Raw genomic sequence first — 25,365 nt, 5'->3', positions numbered from 1 at the left:
TTTCTCCAGGTGGCGGTTAACAGTTGATTGTGATGTATTCAACCTTTCTGATATACTTCTTGTTGATCGACGTGGATTTTGCTCCAATATCGCCTTTAAAAGGTTGTCGTCAAAGTCGGAAGGACGTCCCGCCCTCGGTTCGTCTTTTAAGGTCGTATCTCCAGAACGGAATTTTATAAACCAAATTCTAACTGTCCGAACAGTTATTAGTCCTTAACCATATACACTGCATATTTTTTCAGCTGTCGCTTTAGCACTATTGCCTTGTTTAAATTCCCAAAGCATTACACGACGAATATGTACTTTTTGACTCTCCATTTCAGAGGTTAAAAAAAACAGTTTAAGGTAACGTGTATCACACAAAACAATTGACAAAAGACTAACTGAAGTCTCGTCTATATAGTGAAAACAAAAACTTGTTGTCATGGTAACTCACAGCGGGTAGATACGAACAATAGATTCTACTTAGCTGCATCGGAAGTTACTTATGACTCGACCTAATAGATATCGTACACTTGGAAATTACAAAATACAACAATGGTGGAAATAAAACAGTATTTAATCAAATTTATTTGTTCCTCTGTTTGTTTAAATTCCCCTATATTTTAGTTAATGTACATTTCAAATAAAACACTTAAAAGCGTTGGGAGCTGCTAATAACAAAATTGAAATATAATTCGGAGTGAAAAGGGTTAATAGATTCTTTCGTTGAAAAATAAAATAAATATAGAAAAGTGGTATGCAATGAATAAAATTAAGTATATTCGATATAATGCGAAAAACGTTTCTTAAATATGGTACAAACAACTCTTGACTGTTTCTTTTTGGAATATGAATATCATATCCTCGTGTACTATATATCGTAACGAATATTTTTGTGTATCGCGTATCCATGAATTCAATATTCTGTTTGCTGGAACGTGCATGTCCATATAAAAAAAACATTGACGTTTCATTTTACTTTGTAACATTTGATGCATCCCCGACCATTTTGCAAATACAGTTTTCCCCTCCGGAGGTAGAGTTGCGCACAAAATTAAGTGGACAGATAAAGGAAATAAGTATAAATTATCATTATTATACAATTAAGTTTTATATACATATTATATGTATATCTTTATGATACATAGATTATTTAGTGAATAATTACTAGACTGCGGATATTTATGCAAATTCACATTTTTATTAATAGAATTAATGAAACGGAAGCTTCGCGGAGGACTGTCTCAACCCCTAAGTATAACAATTCGTATCCTACTTTAAGCATTTCTTATATTTTTGCATATTAAATGCATTCTGTAGTTTTTTGAGGATTAAAATTTCCCATAAATGCATAAACATCCGCAGTCTAATAATTACATTTGCGTTGAAATAAGATATATTTAACGAAAACGTTGCTTGATCATCGAGGGACAAAAATAAGTGGGCATTCCTTAAAGGCGTTATTACAACGCGAAAAATGTAAAGAAAGTATCCTTTTCACTCTCACACAGTAATGTCAAATGAACTATTTGGTATGTAAGTTTCCATAAAACAGACTATTTGTAAAGAAACAGCAGAATGTCACTAAGAAAAGAATTTTAAAATCAAATTAGTAATTTGATTATAGCGAACTGTCGAAATGAATTAAGTCACGGTAAAGTACCAAAAAAGTAGAGTTTTTTCTAAAAACGATCGACAAAGTTTATAAAATAATATTTACTACATGGCACTGCTTGAAAATTTAAGAGACTGCGGACGTAAACGTTGCAAATGTCGACAAAACCCAAGAATCTCAGCACGAAACAACATTGTTCTGTGGCGTAGTCTCCCATGCTCGCCACCAGAGGGACGCGCGCTCTCACAAGCGCTCCACCGACTTCCTAATATCCCAGTCGTCTAAGGCAGAGCCTGCTAGAAAGCCTTACTGACGTGTCCACTAGTCCTACTTGTAGCAGTAGCAGCAAGTGCCACAGTTGAAACGTTAAAATTAAGTGTACGTCATTGAAAATAGTAGAAGGTTGCTGGAAACGGTGTTAAAATACTGTGGCGCTGCTGGCTGAGGGTTAGGATCTCGTGAGAATCGTAGGAGGACAGAAAAGGAAAGGAGGGGGCGTGTTTTGTCTGGGCCTGCTAATGGACTCATCAGTAAGGCCCTAATTCTAACAGGCCCTGCCTTAGACGACTGAAATATTGGGAAGTCGGTGAAGGAATGTATATGAGCCGTTTATTTTGAAAGTGGCCCAACTCCATTTTTCAATTTTTTTCGGTTACCATGGTTACATGTACAACTTCATGTAATTTATCAGTAAAGCATTTCAGGTTGCTTATATTCCGGGCAAATACGATAATTCTTGACACATAAGTTTTCAGAGTTAGTTCAATAATTGAACCGTGTAGTTTGAAAGTGGCCTAACTCCATTTATACTTAAATCAAGATAGTTACTATTGATAATGTCGGAAAGCAGTGATGAAGGTAATTTTAATTAATTAGTATTTACAAGTTAACCTCAGTTTTTGGACAATTGCGTTAGTTGAATAACCAGTACGTTTAATTAATATGAAACTTAAAATTTAATATTAAATTTTAAAAATTATTTCACCCATGGGGAAGAACAGAACAAGACTATTTGGTTCAGATAGTGAAGAAGAAATAGTAACTGATGATTTAAAAAAAAATCGAAAAAGAAACAGAATTATAGAACAATATTCGTCTTCAGGGGATGAAGATACGAATAACAATGGAGGAAAGATTGATGAATCATACATCCAAAAAGTGCGAAAGATTAAACGGAATTCTGGAAAACGATATTGTACTCAAACCGGAAATATTGTATCTGAAAAAATTTTCGAAAACAAAGATTGCCGTTGTCGAAATGCTTGCACAAAAAATTACGACGAAGAAGAAAGAAAGAATATTTTTTAGAAGTTTTGGGGTTTGGGAGATTTTAACAAACAAAATGTATTGCTTTACGAAGCTGTCGAGCGCAAAATTGTGGAACGAAGACGTCCAACAAACGGAAAAGGTTCGCCAAGAAATTGGAGTTTTAAAGATATGTAAAATAAATTCAGTGTTGTTTTTTTCAATTTGAAGCATCTTAAATTATGTTGTATGGACTTGGGCACCTTCAAATTTTATAATGAATCTGGTTGTTAATTTTGAAAGTGGCCTAACTCCATTCTTGATAAGAAAACGCATATTATTCACTTAATAATTGCCAGTATTTTAATAGGAACTATAAATTTAACACCCTTAGATACACTTAAGCAGTATGACTCATTAGTATCCGTATATTTTTAAATTCATTGAAACGCAAACCCTTAAATATCTCGATTTGAAGATAAATGGCCTTAGGCCACTTTCAAAATAAACGGCTCATATACATATAGCAACCGAGGGATCGTGAGAGCGCTTGTGAGAGGGCGACCCCTCTGGCGGCGAGCATGGGAGGCGACGCCACTATAAATCTAAACGTAAGGCGCGTATTAACAACATCAACACGAGCGTTTGCTAAAAAATACATAAATATAACCAGTATCGTTATAGAGAAAAATAATATCGAGCAAATGAAAACAAATTTAAACTGTAGCATTTAAATAAGAAACATCGTGTATGGAGAAAGAGAAATAAAACATACAAACAGCCGTTTTGTATTATTAGGTCAATTGTTAAATCTAGTAGAGGGTCATTAATGTTATGGGGATGTTTTTCAAACACAACCAACCACTTATTTTTGTTCCTCCACAATCAAGCAACGTTTTCGTTAAATATATCTTCTTTTAACGCAAACGTAAATATTAATTTCAATTATTCACTAAATAATCTAAGTACAATAAAGATATATAATATATAAAACTTAAGTGCATAATAGTTTGGTTTAATTTAATTTATATTTATTTCAAGAAAGTAACGTTATGATTTTCTGAAATCAGTTTTAGTGTAATGTTTTTCCTTTATTTCTTTTTAATGAAAATATAAAATAGATACAGGAATAATTTTTTATTAATTTCGATTCTGATTCGCAGCAAGTATCAGTACTTGCAATAATTGAAGTTTAATATGCCCTAAATTAATATACAAAAAATCATCGAGGTATTTTTTTAAAATTCAATTCAAGGTTGATAAATTTTTTTTACATAAAAAATTGGGACCAATTGTTAATATTGTAAAAAGATTGGAAGTTTGGAAGGTACTATAATACTGTACATAACTTGCAAAAATTAAGTCAAAGAACACAAATTTTCGGTAAATGGCACATGTTTAAGAAAATGCACCGAAAATTGCAATACATTTCTAGCATCATTTTCAACAATAAATTGATAAATTCAGTAAAAGTTATGGATAGTGCTTTATTAACATTTTGGGGTGTAAGAATTTATAAAACATAGACTTTTGTCCATTTCTGGACACACTGTGCATCGTAAAGAAAATTACAATTTATATTAATATTAATGTTACTGTATGTTGGGGTTTTGAATAACTCCACTTACACACATAACACGATATATTTAGTTATTACACATAATACAGATATATATAATAAGTAATAAGTAATAAAAAGGACAAACTGAAATGGGCATACGCCTAAGCGCGACTACATGGCGCATACTAAGGTGGCGCTGCGGTGGGACGAGCAAACCTCCTTCAATACTGTAACTATGTTACAGTGAAACACCGAAATCTGGAGAATGTCGACTTTCACCGGTGAATGTCAACATTCACATAGTCGCTTAGTGTATGTCCGAAATATTTGCTAAACACCCTTATTTCTGACTTACACCGGTAAATGTTGACATTCACCATGCACTAATGGTGAGTGTTGAACATGTTGGAGATTTATATTTTCTTCCCCGTAATTCAGTCGCTATAAAACGTCACAAGGGTGACGTAACTTTTTCGCCTCTCTTTCTGAAAGGATCTAACCCAGACCTGTACGTGGGGAAATCCTCATGGACACCCCGAGGCCCTAAGTAGGGGGGGCCTCGGGGTAGTGCCGGACTCTTACCGGCTAAAACCCCACGGTGACCGTCCTCCGGCGCTGCGGCGAGGGACCGGGAACTCTAGTGAGACATCACAGAGTCCCCCGCCGCGCCTTGCCTGTCGAGGCTCATCCCGGGGGGAAGGACGACATGTCCTTCCCCCCCCTGATTTCTCCGCCACGGACGCCAGGTCACCCGACGCCCGCAGCCCCGGGGCTGCCTTCGGTGCTCGGGCCCCTTGCACCGAGCACCTGCAACCCCCAGGGGCGGCCTGCCAATCTCCTGACCACCGACGTGGTGGTCGGAGGAGAGTGCTGGCGGGCCGCCCCACTTCTGGAGGTCCCACTAGACCTCAAGGGCGTCGGAGGGGGCCAGGAGGCGAAGGATGCCTCGCTCTGGCCCCTCTCCGAGCCCTCCCTCTCCGAGCGGGATGCGCGGTCCGCTCGCGCTCCCGCTCGGCGGCCTCCTTCTGTGACATAACAACTTCACAGAAGGAGGCCACCACTTGCCAGGTTTTCTCGCTGGCCACCATCTTTCCCACTATGGTAGCCAGCGAGAGATTTCTTCCCACTTCCTCCTCCAGAACACGGCGCTCATCTACCCACGCTGGGCAGACTTCCAGCGTGTGCTGCGCCGTGTCCTGGGGTCCTCCACAATGGTGGCACACCGCCGTCGCCTCCTTCCCGATTCGACACAGGTACTCACCAAAGCAACCATGCCCGGTGAGTACCTGTGTTATCCTGTAGGACAGCCTACCCGGTTTGTCCTGCCACTCTTGCCAATGTGGCAGGACTGCACCAACGGACCGTTGCGTGGCTCCAGCCGGAATCATTTGCTGGAAGACCTAACCCAGACCTAACCCAGACCTAACCCAGACCTAACCCAGACCTAACCCAGACCTAACCCAGACTTAATTCAGACCTAACCCAGACCTAACCCAGACTTAATTCAGACTTATTCCAGACCTAACCCAGACCAATTCATCGCTGATAACGGGGGTTAGGTCTGGGTTAGGTTTGGGTTAGGTCTGGGTTAGGTCTGGGTTAGGTCTGGAATAAGTCTGAATTAAGTCTGGGTTAGGTCTGGGTTAGGTCTGGGTTAGAAAAAGATCACGATTTACTGCAGTATCTATTTAGTATAAATTAGGGCATCGGAAAAAAAATTAAGAAAACGTTGCTCGCGTTATCAAAGCTTGCATAAGACTGACAAAGCTGATTGACTCCGAGCAGAACAAAGGATTTGGCAGGAGAGAGCCAGTCGCTTGTTTTTTGACTCTTCTGTTTTGGACCCCCACCAGAGCATATCTGTGATTGTCGACACACACCGGAGAGGGTCCGAATGTACAACAATGTAATGAAATATTCGATCTTTCACCGAGGTATTTGGTATCTGTTGACATTCACCGGTGAAAGTTGACATTCTCCAATTTCGGTCATTCACGGTAACAACTATACATATCCGTCGACCAATTGTTTCGAGAGTGTTCCCGAAGATAACAGAATTATCTAATGAATGGACTTTATTCAAATTACCAGCGACTTAGCAGTGGCGTAAAATTATTCGAGTTTCCCCTATATTTCGTCGAAATCGGATATCTTGAAAGTTCCAACACGAACGTTCGCAAGATTAACATACCCGGGCGTGATTTGTCAGGAACCTGGAGTGGTTGCTCCCGTAGAAGCGTGTTCGAGGGAATTCGTCAAACTCCAAAAACGGATCTTTGCTGCATAAAGGGGACGCATTTGAATACAGTCTATCCGCGTTCCTTGTTGTTGACGATGGATGCACGGACCGATGACCCCTCTCCACCTTCCCCCGTGCTTTTAGCGACCACATAAACGGAGGTAAACTTAGTTTGTAGTAGTTGCTCGTCGAGTTTGAGATAAGGGAAGGAAAAGGGTACTGGCCCGGTTGTAACTTGTAACGCAACGGTAACTGCAACGACTAAACGTCCTTCCTCCGCCATTTCCCGTCCGGCATTTTGCGAGCTTGGCCCCGTGTGCTCGCGCGCTATTTTTCCCACGCAAATAGATGATTTATCCTCTCGGATCTAGACCGGATTCTGCGTTTCCGCGGCAACGACGTCGAGCTCTGTTTTACCTTCGGATTTCTTTGGAGTTTGCTTTCGACGAGTCGAGCGTTTAACGCGGTGGTTTGTTTGGAAAGTAGACATCCGAACTCGCGAAAGGAGGAACCGTCGCGACAAACGCTTTGCCCGGATATTTGCATCGTTTTGTTTACGTTTCTTGTAGGGGAGCCTTTCTGTTTGGAATTCGGTTCAACCGGATCGAGCATTAAAATATCAAACGTTCGGAGGAACCTGCAAGAATCTGCACGAGAGACCTTTATTGAAATAAATAATCAACTGTTTAACCCTTTGCACTCCGAATTATATTTCAATTTTGTTACCAGCAGCTTCCAACGCCTTTAAGTGTTTTGTTTGAAATTTACGTGTTAAAATATCTGGTTTATTTACACTGTTGTTGTGTTTTGTAATTTTCAAGTGTACGATATCTCTTTGGTTTGCTCCTGAGATCAAAATTGACGTCGAATCACACTCGACATAGGAGTGCAAAGGGTTAAGTTGTTCTGAATCGATGACAGAGTCTTGTGGAGTTACGGGGGTCGTTCAATTAGTCATTAGAAAGTCCAAGACCTGGCGCTTTTAGCATCGAAAATGGTTTGTTTTTAGTAGGCATCATGACTCACTAGACAGTTGTCAAAGTCTCAGTTATATCCACCATATGGTTTCATTTTTATTGTCGATTGCAGCAAGAAACTTCCTCTTGCGATGGAAGCAAGTTAGTCAATCATGATACTAGCAAACAAAAATCTCAGAAACACTTGACCTTTCGACCTATGTTTACTAAAGCTTTTCTACTCATTGTCAGTACAGTGTATCCTATATACCATATAAATATTGAATGGTTTTTTTTTGAACACTCTGTATATATTTATAATTACAGTTTGGCACAACCGTTTCTCTCCTTTCCTTCTGGTATCTCGTCTATACACTTCCTCCATACAACAAGCCGTCAGGGCATTGTTTTATTAAACCTTTTGTATTATAATTTATTGGTCAGTTTAGTCGATAATATTTTGTAAAGCCTGAATTTAACATGATACATAAAACGCGACTGAAACATTAAATAAAAATTAAAATTTGAATAACAGAATAAAGTTAGTTATGAAATTAAATAAAATCTAACTGGAAATTATTTAATAACTAGATTTCACAATAAATAATAACAGATGATATATTCATCGGATAGAGGATGAAAAGTCCTTTAAAATGAATTTTATTTAAAGTCGATACCGTAGTTAGTTCCAGAGAAAACAATTTAACAATTATTTAAACTTGTCTTAAGTATTTTTTTAGTATTTATTCTTATAAAATGAAAGAATCAACTAATCGATTATTAATTATATAATCTGTAAATTTGTATCTCCTACACTAACAGAATGTTCCAAATTTAACACGTAATAATTATTCTATACTGTAGAAACACCTCCTGCACTCGCCAGCAGAGGGCTACTCTCTCGTCTCTCTCACAAGTACTCGCTCGACCACCTATTTCTACATATACACTCCACGACCAACCATTAAATGTCCCAGCGTCTAAGGCAAGGCCTGCTACTCTTCTTCCTACAACTTTTCTCCGTTGATTTTCTCTTTTTTTTTATTTAATGGTTTAACGTCGTATCAACTACATAGTTATTAGCGACATCGGTACAATTAACAATACTTATAATAGCTTATTGAAAAGTCCAGATTCTCTAAGAAATGAGAGTACGCTCCGCATTTTATGACCGACGAGGTTGTCTTCGAGCTCAGGTTCCAAACTATGTTGCATACGAGTCCTGTTGTATTTGGAACAGCTTATCATGAGGTGTTCAATTGTCATTCTCTCATAGCACTCATCACATATAGGTGCAGGGTCTCGTAACAATAAGTAAGAGTGAGTCATTCTAGAATGTCCAATCCTTATGCGCATAATTATCACTTGTTCCCTTCTTGGTGTCATTAATTTCCTTTTTTCAGTAGAGTGATCAAAAAAACTTACAGTAAATCTTTTAATATGAGAAGGAGCTTTACATATCCATTCCTCTTCCCATTTCATTTCTAGTTTCATTTTAATTTCTTTTAGAAGGTCATCCAGGATAAAAAGATTTTCGATTTCTGCTGATGAACTGGTGGCCACCTTCTTAGTTGCAGCATCAGCTGAGTCCTTACCTTGTATTCCAACATGTGATGGAATCCATATGAATACTATTTCTTTGTTCTGTTTGACTGTTTCATCATAGGTTTCTATTATATACAATACGTTATCATCCGTGTGTGACCAGTTTTGAATCGCTGTTAAGACACTTTTAGAACCTTTAAAGATGGCTATTTTTTTATTCGGTGCCTCATACGCGAATTGGACTGCTCTCCCGATTGCTAACAATTCTGCTGTGTATCCTGATGCGAAAGTTGGTAGTTTGATCTTGAGGGTGGAAGAAGAGGTGAAAATTGCACAACCCGTTCCTGAATTAAATTTTGATCCGTCGGTATATATATGTAGGTAGCCATCATACTCATTAATAAGCTCGTTGGCTAGAGATAAAAAGATATCTGGGTTGGTTTCCAACTTTTTGTACATCTCTAGGTCATTACGAATTTTGAGAGGAGGCAAGGTCCAAGGAGGATATTTAGGTAATCTTCTGAGGTTTAGGTGGGCTAATTTGATATTTAGTTCATTTTCATAAGTCCGGATTTTGTGGTAGAGAGTACTTACTTTAGGAGCACTTACACGCAGTAAAAATTTGGCATAATTTCGATTTGAGAAGACATTCTGATAAACCGGCTTGGTAGGAGAGGCAGCAGATTTTATGGCATATGAAATGCTAAGTAATTTTCTTCTAAAACTGAGAGAAGGTTCATTTGCTTCCTTTAATATACTTAGGATAGGGCTCTTTATGTACGCTCCAACAGATATTCTTAGTGCTGCATGGTGAATTGCATCAAGTTTCTTAAGAACAGATTGTTTTGCCGAGCAATATATAATTGCGCCATAATCTAATTTTGATCCAATGGTAGCTTTGTATGTCTTCATTAGAATTTCTTTGTCAGCGCCCCAATTATTGACTGCAAGAACCTTCAGAAAGTTTAAACGTTTGGTGCAGTCATTTTTGAGGTTCGTTATGTGAGCTTTCCATGTTATTCTGCTGTCAAAGGTTAACCCGAGGATTTTAATAGTGTTAACTCGTTGAATTTCAGTGTTTCCTAGATAGAGTTTAATTTCTGGCGGATCACGCTGTTTGGAGAAGGTTATTACTGCTGTTTTGGAATTTGAGAATTTAAAACCGGACACCTTCGACCACTCATACAGTTAATTTAGCGTCGTTTGTAGTATGCACTGGGTTGTTTCAGGATATCTTCCTTTGCATAGAATTGAAAGATCGTCAGCATAGAGGAACGCTTTAACCGGCAGATCTACTATAGATATAACTTGGTTGATTGCAATTAGGAATAAGGTGACACTGAGAACAGATCCTTGAGGGACCCCATTCTGTAGCATTATTGGACGTGAAAAGCAGTTATTGATTCGAACTCTAATACGTGCGTTTCTAAAAAATTTTCAATAAAGGAAAATATATTGCCGTAGAATCCATAATTCTTAAGGATCTCTAATATTCTTTTCCTGCAAGTTAAATCATATGCTTTTTCTATATCCATTGATATTAATGTTGTATGCTGGTTATTTAATAGAGAATCACAGATGTTTGCTTGTATATTAATGAGTATAGGTAGAGAAAAAGGATCTAAATCCGCTTTGGTAAGGCGATATTAATTTATTAGATTCGAGAATCCACTTTAATCTATTATTGATGACTTTCTTCATTAATTTGCATAAGGTATTAGTTAAAGATATAGGGCGATAACTGCTCGGTGCTGTGGGTGATTTTCCAGGCTTCAGAATAGAAACAACTATAGCATCCTTCCAGCCTTCTGGAGAGACATTTTTTCCATATATAGTCGAATAATTTCTCTTCTCTTCTCCTCATAATATGTTGTATTACAAATGCCAGGTGCTCGTTAATAATCTCGTAAGGCTTCAGAATAGAAACAACTATAGCATCCTTCCAGCCTTCTGGAGAGACATTTTTTCCATATATAGTCGAATAATTTCTCTTCTCTTCTCCTCATAATATGTTGTATTACAAATGCCAGGTGCTCGTTAATAATCTCGTAAGGCTTCAGAATAGAAACAACTATAGCATCCTTCCAGCCTTCTGGAGAGACATTTTTTCCATATATAGTCGAATAATTTCTCTTCTCTTCTCCTCATAATATGTTGTATTACAAATGCCAGGTGCTCGTTAATAACCTCGTAAGGCACATTGTCGGAATCACCACTAACGTCAGCATGGTGTTAGCAAAATGTAAGGAGAATAAATAGAGCAGGGAATAATCGGCGATAATTTCTATACGCAAAACGTGCAGGGAAGAGAGTATAGAGAGGATAAATCATAGACCCAATCGCATCGCCGTTTCACGTGGACACGAGCGTCGAGGGAGTAATTAACAGGGGAAGCTGGCGAGACCCGGGGTCCCTTTTCTCTCCGAAGATCGGTAAATAAACGATTTTACACGATAATGCAGCCTGCGTATAAGTGTAAAGGGTGACGAAGACAGGGAGCAGAAAGGTGAAACGAGATGCAAAGCGTCGCGATCGACGGAGAATGGAAGCGGTTCGTAATTAAGTAGTGGAGGTTATATAATGAAGTTTGCCTTCCACGAACGACGATCGATTTCATTAATTATGCGAAATACCGAGGGTTGCTCTGGTTACAGGTCGCACTGAAAGCACTCGCGGAAATGCCTCCCTGGTAAGACGAAGGAGGGGTGGGGAAAAAGAAAGAGAAGAAACTCCCCGCGATTCGGCGGAAACGGAAAGAACCGGGGAACCCCTAATTAACTTATTCGATCGGGTCGCGTTAATTAATGCATGTCGACCGTAGAAGCGATGCAATTCAATTACGTGAAATCAACCGGGTCCCTCGGAATTGTATCTCGGCTTATTGCGGACACACGATGTTGCGGAGGACTGCTCCACAATTTGGCGGAATTATATTTCGATTTCGAAACTGGGCGATTCTGACAGCGCCGGAGCTGTTTAAGCACGTTTCCAGCCAGCCTCCTGCGAATAACAGGAGGGTTAGGCTATTCTAAACTAGATTATTGCAAAATGCATCCAATTAATGTCGATCGACAATATCAAATATTCGTGTTACTCGAATAATCTGCTGCCAGTCTAGCTATGGCGACAGAAAAATAATTATACGGTCAATCCTTCTACGACACGGTTCAATTGTTCCTCGTTGTATCGACACCCTTTTATGAGAAATTCTAGAAATAATATCCACAATGTTGTTATCAATTTTATTTGAATACAATTAGAACGTCGACATTAACGTTGTTATTTTTCAACGTGATCCCTTTACTTCTCAATGGACTTGGTTCATCGTTCCACAAGCTTCCTTATGTCTTCCAAAAAGTATAATATAAAATCATAACAAACATAATAAGTTGACCAGATGACAGTAAAATCACGTGTACCTAACAGTGGCCATCAATTAATGAACATCCCTCTACAATACTTTTTCTTATTCTATCCACATTTTCCCCTATTTCTTGAATTATAGCTTCACTTAAGTTTAATAAAATATGGAGTTTTATCTTTTTATTTAAAATTCAAATTTTGCCTTCATACAACATTGATATTTGCAAAAACAGTAAAGACAATTGTATTAGGTCGTCCCATAAGTTCGTGCCGTTCAATATTCTGAAATTGATGAGGATAAAATTTGTAATGTAATAAAAAACAAAGAAAGTTTGTCAGTTTAGGTGATTTCTGAAATTTCAAACACAGTAACATCAACAATTCATAGAAATTTGAAACAAATAGATATTGTGTCAAAGTTCGAAGTTTGGAATCCACACTAGCTTATGGAACAAAATTCTCTTAATCGTGGTAGAGCCTAGTTGCGTAAATATTTCTGTTAGCATATAATAAAACCGAATCTTATAAGATATAATATATAACAATCTCCAGGCTTATTAGAGGATGAACAATTTGTAAATGTCAACGTTTTAATGAAAAGCGTTAAACTAAATTTGAATAAAATACTACTACGCTTAACCTAACCTCGACTCTTCCTACCAAGGTGACGAAAACTAACTGGTGGGAGGATTGGTCAAGCCAATCCTCAACGTCATCACCTTGGTAGGGCGTGTGGCGTCGCTTCCCATGCACGCCACCAGAGGAGTCGCGCTCTCACAAACGCTCGACCGACTCCTCGGTTGCTATATATATTAGGTTGTCCCATAAGTTCGTGCCGTTCAATATTCTGAAATTGATGAGGATAAAATTTGTAATCTAATAAAAAACAAAGAAAATTAGTCAGTTTAGGTGACTTCTGAAATTTCAAACATAGCAACATCAACAATTCATAGAAATTTGAAACAAATAGATATTGTGTCAAAGTTCGAAGTTTGGAATCCACACTAGCTTATGGAACAAAATTCTCTTAATCGTGGTAGTGCCTGGTTGAGTAAATATTTCTGTTAGCATATAATAAAACCGAATCTTATAAGATATAATATATAACAATCTCCAGGCTTATTAGTGGATGAACAATTTGAAAATGTCAACGTTTTAATGAAAAGCGTTAAACTAAATTTGAATAAAATATCCAGCAAGTTTTGGAGCGTCGATACAATGGCTTTGCCAAAAGAAAGGGAAGGAGTTGTTGAACGAGAAGAGGTTTACTATTTTTCATAAAATTCCATCATATGTTTGTAAGGAAGGCATCCTTAGTCTGTTTGAATGTGGCACGTGAGTAGTATGTCGCGATCTCCATACGTGGCGCTAGAGTGACGAGTCGAGGGAGATGTGCCACGAGGGGAATTGCGACATTTATTTGAAAGAGTGATTAGTGTACAAGAAGGGTGTGAATAAGAACATTGAATGTTGTTTCTTTGTTTTTACAGGTAGAATTGACTGTCAATTCATTAAGTAGTCATATTGCATTGCGTTGAATTTAATAAAAGTCTTTGTTTCTACAGAGAACACTTCTACTTATTTTACACCACCAACCTACCGATAAATAATACATTATAAAACAACATTCAATGTTCTTATTCACACCCTTCTTGTACACTAATCACTCTTTCAAATAAATGTCGCAATTACCCTCGTGGCACATCTCCCTCGACTCGTCACTCTAGCGCCACGTATGGAGATCGCGACATACTACTCACGTGCCACATTCAAACAGACTAAGGATGCCTTCCTTACATGTTTAAAATATTACTTCAAGTTGCAGTAGAAAACTCGGCACGAACATATGGGACGACCTAATAATACCATTTACATGCAACATTTTTTAAATGTTGATCTATTGAGGATACGAAAATGTATATATTACCTCGATATTGCGTTTACAAATTTTTGTTCGCCATTTTAATATATGTATGATGTATAAAATATATATGGTAAATGAAATTAATGCGTTCATATGTTAAATGGACGTACTTTATTTAACTAAATTTTTTAGAATTTTATTGTACACAGTCTGTAACACATTGCAAACCTAATGCCCATTAAAACGTAATTTGCATTACTCCAAGGCAACTGTAAACATACTATTGATGAATTTGAAACGCGTGTATAATAACATGGTAATATACTATAATAGTTGCATTGTTCTTCAGAGTAATTATACGACTTATTCATGCATGATAGTGGTCGATACAAGTTCAAATTGTTCGGCTGAAAATGCAGTATGAGCGCAGACAATTAAACGGTAATTATTGAACAGTAATTATGAAGGGTTTCATAACATTATTTATGAAGACATTATTGTCCTGTTTCCCAATATTAAATAGATTGATGACCATCGATTGTTGCACCATGCACTTCGTTTCAACAGTAGCTCGTTAATAATATGTAATATAATAAACCATGCAATCCATTCGATATATGATTTTCCTAAACAATGACCGAATTATTACTAATTCTGTGATACATCTGTTATATCGAGTTAGATTCAATTTTTTCGTATGACGCTTCGTATCCACGATAATTGAATACCATTTTGCTTGTCTGTCCATTTCTCCACCATTTATACTTATACTGAAAGTCGTACTCTATTGTAATGGCTCTTAACCTTTATTTTTCCACAGACTTTTCATATAATGTTCCTCAAAATAACGTTCTTAAATATTAGTTACATCAATGCTTTTCAACCAGTGAAAATCCTGACTAAACTATATCACCAGTCTTTCTTTTTCTCATTTACGAGGAAATGTACTTCTAATTTTTGCATTATATATGTAGAAACTTGTGTTTTTATGTTCATTCGTAAAATATCCTTCTTTTTTATGTTAAAAAGTTTTTTAATTATCATCGGATAGAAGAAAACGAATTTTGTTCCAAGTCGATACCGCAATTAGTTTTACAGAAAACAACTATTTAAGAAAAAGTGCTGGCTAGTAATTACGGAAACATCCTGTATTTAAATTTAAATTCATTTTCAATTAAATAAACAATTGACAATTCAATTTTATCGCTCACCAGTCATATGATCAATAAAAATTGCTGAAACTTCATTGGGTATACATATAGCGTCAAAGTAAATGTCAAAATAAACATAGAAGATAGAAAAAATTATAGTAGGTGATATGATCATTAGGTAGAGGATGAAATGCCCCTTAAAACAAGCGTTCGAACACGTCGATAGCTTTATTAGTTCCGGAGATATAAGGGTTCGAATCGTTTGTTTACATTCCATTGTTGACATCACGAGGTCAATGAACTTTCATGTAGTAAAATGAAGACAGTTCATTTAGACAACGATATCTCCGAAACGGAAAGTCGGATCGACAACAACCAAAAACCATTTTAAAGGGGAGGCTTTGTCCTTTCTATCAATGCCTCAATAATTAATAAAACACTACTAGTTTCGGAACTGCACGCGTATAAAATTTAACTATTTTTAATACGCGTTGTTAGTCTGTTCTAAGACAGTGGAAACTGAAAATTCTCTCCTTTCATCTTTGCTATACATATACTTCCTATTTACATCGGAAGTCAACCAAAATTTAGTACGAAATAGTAGTAGGATTAGTGTTAAAGAAACGTAAATAAATTCGATTCTTTTTCGCGTATAAACTTTCTCTTTTTTATTTTAAAATATTTTTCTCTGATTATCTTTTTTATTTACTTGTTATAGGGCTTATTTAGTTGTTTTAACGATTCGAGGAGACACGACAAGCGATTATGTTGGTGTCGATATTAATGGTGTTGATTTACAACAAGAAAAAGCGTGGTCGTTAAGTCGGGGTTATTAAGTAAGGCAATATCTACAGTGAAATATTAATGATATTGACGGGCTCTCATAGTTGAGGGGAGTCTGCTGACATGGGATGAAGAATAACGACGCCGCGCCACCCTGAGTGGTAATTGTGTGGGCGTGGTTAAGCAGGAAACTTGACTCGTGACAGATTCGAAGCCCATTTCACTCGGAGATTTCTCCCGGAAAATGTCTGCAAAAGATGTTAATTATTCACCGAATAATGAAAGAGAAGTAAATCGTTCGTACTGGATTTAGAAGAAAACTATTCACTACGATGAAAACTATGTTAGTTGTTACACAAATTCGGATGAAAATTGAGAATGCTTGATTAAATGAATTATTATTATGGAGTAAAGTAATTCTACCAGTGGACATGATATACGTAAGATACAATATTATATTTAAATGTCCCTTAAATGACTCAACAATTATTATGGACCAAAATAATTCTACTAGTGGAAATGATATACGTATGATACAACGTTATATTTAAGCGACCCTTAAATGAATAAAAAATTGTTATAGACCAAAGTAAGTCTACTAGTGGAAATGATATGTACACGATACAACATTATATTTAGGCGACCCTTAAATGAACGAATAATTATTATAGACCAAGGTAATTCTACTAGTGGAAATGATATACCTATGATACAATATTATATTTACACAGCCCTAAATGACTCAACAATTATTATGGACCAAAATAATTCTACTAGTGGAAATGATATACGTATGATACAATATTATATTTAAATGTCCCTTAAATGACTCAACAATTATTATGCACCAAAATAATTCTACTAGTGGAAATGATATACGTATGATACAACGTTATATTTAAGCGTCCCTTAAATGAATAAAAAATTGTTATAAACCAAAGTAAGTCTACTAGTGGAAATGATATGTACACGATACAACATTATATTTACACAGCCCTTAAATGAACGAATAATTATTATAGACCAAGGTAATTCTACTAGTGGAAATGGTATACCTATGATACAATATTATATTTACACAGCCCTTAAATGACTCAATAATTATTATGGACCAAAATAATTCTACTAGTGGAAATGATATACCTATGATACAATATTATATTTAAATGTCCCTTAAATGACTCAACAATTATTATGGACCAAAATAATTCTACTAGTGGAAATGATATACGTATGATACAACGTTATATTTAAGCGTCCCTTAAATGAATAAAAAATTGTTATAGACCAGAGTAAGACTACTAGTGGAAATGATATGTAGGTACACGATACAACATTATATTTAAGCGACCCTTAAATGAACGAATAATTATTATAGACCAAGGTAATTCTACTAGTGGTAATGGTATACCTATGATACAATATTATATTTACACAGCCCTTAAATGACTCAATAATTATTATGGACCAAAATAATTCTACTAGTGGAAATGATATACGTATGATACAATATTATATTTAAATGTCCCTTAAATGACTCAACAATTATTATGGACCAAAATAATTCTACTAGTGGAAATGATATACGTATGATACAACGTTATATTTAAGCGACCCTTAAATGAATAAAAAATTGTTATAGACCAGAGTAAGTCTACTAGTGGAAATGATATGTACACGATACAACATTATATTTAGGCGACCCTTAAATGAACGAATAATTATTATAGACCAAGGTAATTCTACTAGTGGAAATGATATACCTATGATACAACATTATATTTATAGGGCCCTTAAATGACTCAATAATTATTATGGACCAAAATAATTCTACTAGTAGAAATGATATACGTATGATATAAGATTATATTTAAACGGGCCTTAAATAAATCAATAATTATTATAGACCAAAGTAATTCTACTAGTGGAAATGATATACGTATGATACAACGTTATATTTAAGCGACCCTTAAATGAATAAAAAATTGTTATAGACCAAAGTAAATCTACTAGTGGAAATGATATGTACACGATACAACATTATATTTAGGCGACCCTTAAATGAACGAATAATTATTATAGACCAAGGTAATTCTACTAGTGGAAATGGTATACCTATGATACAATATTATATTTACACAGCCCTTAAATGACTCAATAATTATTATGGACCAAAATAATTCTACTAGTAGAAATGATATACGTATGATACAATATTATATTTAAATATCCCTTAAATGACTCAACAATTATTATGGACCAAAATAATTCTACTAGTGGAAATGATATACGTATGATACAACGTTATATTTAAGCGACCCTTAAATGAATAAAAAATTGTTATAGACCAGAGTAAGACTACTAGTGGAAATGATATGTACACGATACAACATTATATTTAGGCGACCCTTAAATGAACGAATAATTATTATAGACCAAGGTAATTCTACTAGTGGAAATGGTATACCTATGATACAATATTATATTTACACAGCCCTTAAATGACTCAATAATTATTATGGACCAAAATAATTCTACTAGTGGAAATGATATACGTATGATACAATATTATATTTAAATGTCCCTTAAATGACTCAACAATTATTATGGACCAAAATAATTCTACTAGTGGAAATGATATACGTATGATACAACGTTATATTTAAGCGACCCTTAAATGAATAAAAAATTGTTATAGACCAAAGTAAATCTACTAGTGGAAATGATATGTACACGATACAACATTATATTTAGGCGACCCTTAAATGAACGAATAATTATTATAGACCAAGGTAATTCTACTAGTGGAAATGGTATACCTATGATACAATATTATATTTACACAGCCCTTAAATGACTCAATAATTATTATGGACCAAAATAATTCTACTAGTGGAAATGATATACGTATGATACAATATTATATTTAAATGTCCCTTAAATGACTCAACAATTATTATGGACCAAAATAATTCTACTAGTGGAAATGATATACGTATGATACAACGTTATATTTAAGCGTCCCTTAAATGAATAAAAAATTGTTATAGACCAGAGTAAGACTACTAGTGGAAATGATATGTACACGATACAACATTATATTTAGGCGACCCTTAAATGAACGAATAATTATTATAGACCAAGGTAATTCTACTAGTGGAAATGGTATACCTATGATACAATATTATATTTACACAGCCCTTAAATGACTCAATAATTATTATGGACCAAAATAATTCTACTAGTGGAAATGATATACGTATGATACAATATTATATTTAAATGTCCCTTAAATGACTCAACAATTATTATGGACCAAAAGAATTTTACTAGTGGAAATGATATACGTATGATACAACGTTATATTTAAGCGTCCCTTAAATGAATAAAAAATTGTTATAGACCAGAGTAAGACTACTAGTGGAAATGATATGTAGGTACACGATACAACATTATATTTAAGCGACCCTTAAATGAACGAATAATTATTATAGACTAAAGTAATTTTACTAGTGGAAATGGTATACCTATGATACAATATTATATTTACACAGCCCTAAATGACTCAACAATTATTATGGACCAAAATAATTCTACTAGTGGAAATGATATACGTATGATACAATATTATATTTAAATGTCCCTTAAATGACTCAACAATTATTATGGACCAAAATAATTCTACTAGTGGAAATGATATACGTATGATACAACGTTATATTTAAGCGTCCCTTAAATGAATAAAAAATTGTTATAGACCAGAGTAAGACTACTAGTGGAAATGATATGTAGGTACACGATATAACATTATATTTAAGCGACCCTTAAATGAACGAATAATTATTATAGACCAAGGTAATTCTACTAGTGGAAATGATATACGTATGATATAAGATTATATTTAAACGGGCCTTAAATAAATCAATAATTATTATAGACCAAAGTAATTCAACTAGTGAAAATGATATATGAAGGGGGTTTGTGTTTTTTTATGCTTATTATATATCTGTATTATGTGTGATAACTAAATATATATTGATTTACGTGTGCAAGTGGAATTATTCAAAACTCCAACAAAGGATTATGGGCCCAGCAATATACCTATGATACAACATTATATTTAAGCGACACTTAAATGACTCAACAATTATTATGGACCAAAATAATGCTACCAGTGAAAATGACATACCTATGATACAACATTATATTTAAGCGACCTCTAAATGAATAAACAATGAATAAATAATTAAACTAGTGCCAATTATATATATAATATCATTGTTAAATAGGACCTTTTTGTTAGTTAGTCACCTCGTATTTCACTTAAAATATATTTCCCTTTTTCTGGTCCAAACAATCTGGAAATTCGACGATAAATAAACTATTTATTTGAATTTTCTTCTCGATGGAATAATTGTTCCGCAGGAAGAAGAAAAACAGGAAACAGCTTCCGCGCGTGCACACGATGTAATTCTAAAAAAAGGATGTAGGGCATAAACTGTAGTCACTCTACGCGAACTTTTGTTTCCGCTATTTTTCACGATACGATCATTGCACGCTTAGAACATGTCATCGTTACAACAGCAACAGTATCGCGTAAGAGGATTAGTCCCCGGGTGTTCGTGCAATGTATTCGTCTGGCGGCAAATGGCGCAGCGCCGTCGATCAAACACCGAAAACTTGAAAACTGTACATCGTAAATACCGGACATACTCGAAGTCAACGACCACTTCACTGCGTTCGAAATACTTCGTTCGGTAGTGAAATAATAAAATGAAAGCACACGCGCCCGTTGCAATTTCCGAACAACCTATGTATAACGGAGAGAATCATTTTTTCTAGGGAAACAGAACATTTTCATCATTATAAAATTAAATTATCAACCAAAAATATTAATTATTCCATAGAACATGAATTAAATCGAAAATCTAAATGTTCAGGCTGTTCAAGATTTGAATATGATAAATTTTTTTTACAATTCAGAAATGAATTAAAATTGTTTTTCATCGAATTTCCGGACTTGTGATGTATGGTTGAACCTGATTTTAGTGGAACTCCTCGATTAATATCAAAGCGATGACCACCATATTTGTCTTTGATAATGCAATAATCATGTGTGCAAAATATTATCAGTATTTTCATATTTCATTATGTGTACTTAATTCGAAACTATTGAAGTTGTTGATTTTGAACGCAATTAACCAATTTAAACGTTTGACTGGATTAAATTTTGTCAAGTTTGTTGGGTCGAGTGATTTTTATATTATTTTAATTTATCTGTATATTTGAATAACATAAATAAATGTATGTATATATATATATATATATTCAAAGTTCAAATACAACAAAGAATGGAGAAATAGCAGACCAACTAAGCTACACAAAGTTCGAAACAATATGTATGACTTCAATCCGGCACTACCACTAAATAGAAAAGATCAAGTGAAAACAACCCGATTAAGAATAGGACACTCAAGCTGGACACACTCATACCTTATCACAAAAACCTATCCAAATTCCTGCGACAACTGTAACGTACAAAATACTATTGAACACATCTTGACAATTTGCCCTAAATACAATATGAAGAGGATTCAACATGAGCTACAAAATTCACTTACGATCCTACGAGAAATAGACTCATGCAAAAAAGGTTTAAACTTATTAAAAGACATTAAAGTATACCAATTGCTCTAAATATGATCAGTTCTAGGTAACCCAATTGTGGTCACTAATAACCAACAAGGTGCATGTGACCTAAAAAAGATTGACTCGAAAAAAAATGAATTTTGATACAAATTCGAGACACCCTATATTTAATCCCGCGAATGTTTTGTTGCAGAACCCAGTGGCGACAGCTTTCGAGATTTTCTGGATGATCTTCGAGCCGATCCTGTTCGCCGTGACGGGCGCCCAGATAAAAATCGACGAGCTCGATGGAAGAACAGTTTACATCGGGATCGGGTGTCTGCTGACGGCGATCGTGATACGAATCGTGACGACGGTTCTGGTTGGAATCGGCTCGAAGCTGAACCTGAAGGAGAAGATCTTCATCGCGTTCGCCTGCATGGCGAAAGCCACCGTCCAGGCGGCCCTGGGCTCCGCCACCCTCGACAAGGTCGACCCTAACGACCCGCAACAGGTGATGTACGCAGAGACGGTGGTGATGATATGCGTGCTCTCGATCTTGCTCACAGCCCCGGCGGGAGCCATCATTATCACACTCTCAGGACCGAAACTCCTCACAAAGACCACAACGCCGGTCGCTCCGCCGGAAGCTTGGAAAGCGCGCAGACCATCCATTCGTGACATTTCCATCATCAACGAGGACCCCGATCTCGAGGAGACCGCAAACGAGAGGAAACCCTGAGACGAACGTGATCCGTGTTCACGTTGAACGTTCTATTTTCTTAAGGTCATGCAACGCTCAGCAAAAGAATATTTTCAAAATCTCCATCCAAGCTTCGGTCGTTTATGTTTCATTCCCTCGATTCAAATATATTCGTTGCTACGTTCTGACGCTGTTGTCATGGCGGTGCCTGTGATCGATGATTTGGAAAGTTGAGAGCAAGTTCTTATAGCGTTTCATCCTGTTTGACGATCATGCAACGTGAACAATAAGAGAATAGTTTCTGAATCACCATCCAAGGTTCTGTCGTTTATGTTTCATCCCCTTGATTCAAATACATTCGTTGCTACGTTCTGACGCTGTTGTTATGGCGGTGCCTGAGATCGATGATTGGAAAGTTGAGAGCAAGTTCTTATAGCGTTTCATCCTGTTTCACGATCATGCAACGTGAGCAATAAGAGAATAGTTTCTGAATCACCATCCAAGGTTCTGTCGTTTATGTTTCATCCCCTCGATTCAAATACATTCGTTGCTACGTTCTGACGCTGTTGTCATGGCGGTGCCTGAGATCGATGATTGGAAAGTTGAGAGCAAGTTCTTATAGCGTTTCATCCTGTTTCACGATCATGCAACGTGAGCAATAAGAGAATAGTTTCTGAATCACCATCCAAGGTTCTGTCGTTTATGTTTCATCCCCTCGATTCAAATATATTCGTTGCTACGTTCTGACGCTGTTGTCATGGCGGTGCCTGTGGTCGATGATTTGGAAAGTTGAATTCAAGTTCTTATAGCGTTTCATCCTGTTTCACGATAATGCAACGTGAGCAATAAGAGAATAGTTTCTGAAACTCCATCCAAGGTTCTGTCGTTTATGTTTCATCCCCTCGATTCAAATACATTCGTTGCTACGTTCTGACGCTGTTGTCATGGCGGTGCCTGTGATCGATGATTGGAAAGTTGAATGCAAGTTCTTATAGCGTTTCATCCTGTTTCACGATAATGCAACGTGAGCAATAAGAGAATAGTTTCTGAAACTCCATCCAAGGTTCTGTCGTTTATGTTTCATCCCCTCGATTCAAATACATTCGTTGCTACGTTCTGACGCTGTTGTCATGGCGGTGCCTGTGCTCGATGATTGGAAAGTTGAGAGCAAGTTCTTATAGCGTTTCATCCTGTTTCACGATCATGCAACGTGAGCAATAAGAGAATAGTTTCTGAATCACCATCCAAGGTTCTGTCGTTTATGTTTCATCCCCTCGATTCAAATATATTCGTTGCTACGTTCTGACGCTGTTGTCATGGCGGTGCCTGTGATCGATGATTGGAAAGTTGAATGCAAGTTCTTATAGCGTTTCATCCTGTTTCACGATCATGCAACGTGAGCAATAAGAGAATAGTTTCTGAATCACCATCCAAGGTTCTGTCGTTTATGTTTCATCCCCTCGATTCAAATATATTCGTCGCTACGTTCTGACGCTGTTGTCATGGCGGTGCCTGTGATCGATGATTGGAAAGTTGAATGCAAGTTCTTATAGCGTTTCATCCTGTTTCACGATCATGCAACGTGAGCAATAAAAGAATATTTTCAGAATCTCCATCCAAGGTTCTTGTCGTTTATGTTTCATTCCCTCGATTCAAATATATTCGTTGCTACGTTCTGACGCTGTTGTGATGGCGGTGCCTGAGATCGATGATTGGAAAGTTGAGAGCAAGTTCTTATAGCGTTTCATCCTGTTTGACGATCATGCAACGTGAACAATAAGAGAATAGTTTCTGAATCACCATCCAAGGTTCTGTCGTTTATGTTTCATCCCCTCGATTCAAATATATTCGTTGCTACGTTCTGACGCTGTTGTCATGGCGGTGCCTGAGATCGATGATTGGAAAGTTGAGAGCAAGTTCTTATAGCGTTTCATCCTGTTTGACGATCATGCAACGTGAACAATAAGAGAATAGTTTCTGAATCACCATCCAAGGTTCTGTCGTTTATGTTTCATCCCCTCGATTCAAATATATTCGTTGCTACGTTCTGACGCTGTTGTCATGGCGGTGCCTGTGGTCGATGATTTGGAAAGTTGAATTCAAGTTCTTATAGCGTTTCATCCTGTTTCACGATAATGCAACGTGAGCAATAAGAGAATAGTTTCTGAAACTCCATCCAAGGTTCTGTCGTTTATGTTTCATTCCCTCGATTCAAATACATTCGTTGCTACGTTCTGACGCTGTTGTCATGGCGGTGCCTGTGATCGATGATTCGGGAAGTTGAATGCAAGTTCTTATAGCGTTTTGTCCTGTTTCACGATCATGCAACGTGAGCAATAAGAGAATAGTTTCTGAATCACCATCCAAGGTTCTGTCGTTTATGTTTCATCCCCTCGATTCAAATACATTCGTTGCTACGTTCTGACGCTGTTGTCATGGCGGTGCCTGTGATCGATGATTTGGAAAGTTGAATTCAAGTTCTTATAGCGTTTCATCCTGTTTCACGATCGTGCAACGTGAGCAATAAAAGAATAGTTTCTGAATCTCTATCAAAGACTCCGTCGTTTGTATTTCATTTCCTTGTTTCGAACATTCTGCTGTTATTATTAATATTAGAGACCTGTGATCGATGATCAGAAGTTGAACGCGAGTCCTTCTCGTTCCAGGTCGTATCAACCGTCGTAAGGGGAATAAGAACAGTGTGTAACAATTAGACTGCGAACAGTTATG

General features: G+C 36.5%; 1 protein-coding gene across 1 annotated transcript in view; it reads left to right on the top strand.

The window, feature by feature from the left end:
* Positions 1-22,813, top strand: part of LOC122403624 (sodium/hydrogen exchanger 9B2) — a 221,689-nt gene extending 198,876 nt beyond the window's left edge. Inside the window, exon 5 of the mRNA XM_043407241.1 lies at positions 22,147-22,813. Within this exon, the coding sequence (XP_043263176.1) occupies positions 22,147-22,674 (528 nt within the window). The 3' untranslated portion in view covers positions 22,675-22,813. The remainder of the gene's footprint in view (positions 1-22,146) is intronic.
* The last annotated feature ends 2,552 nt before the right edge of the window (positions 22,814-25,365 follow it).

The sequence above is a fragment of the Colletes gigas genome, unplaced genomic scaffold (assembly GCF_013123115.1).
Source record: "Colletes gigas isolate AHSC1104 unplaced genomic scaffold, ASM1312311v1 Colletes_gigas_Sc00064, whole genome shotgun sequence".
In the NCBI taxonomy this organism is placed as follows: domain Eukaryota; kingdom Metazoa; phylum Arthropoda; class Insecta; order Hymenoptera; family Colletidae; genus Colletes; species Colletes gigas.
The sequence above is the reverse complement of the archived record's forward strand: the minus strand, read 5'-3'. Positions and strand labels throughout refer to the sequence as shown.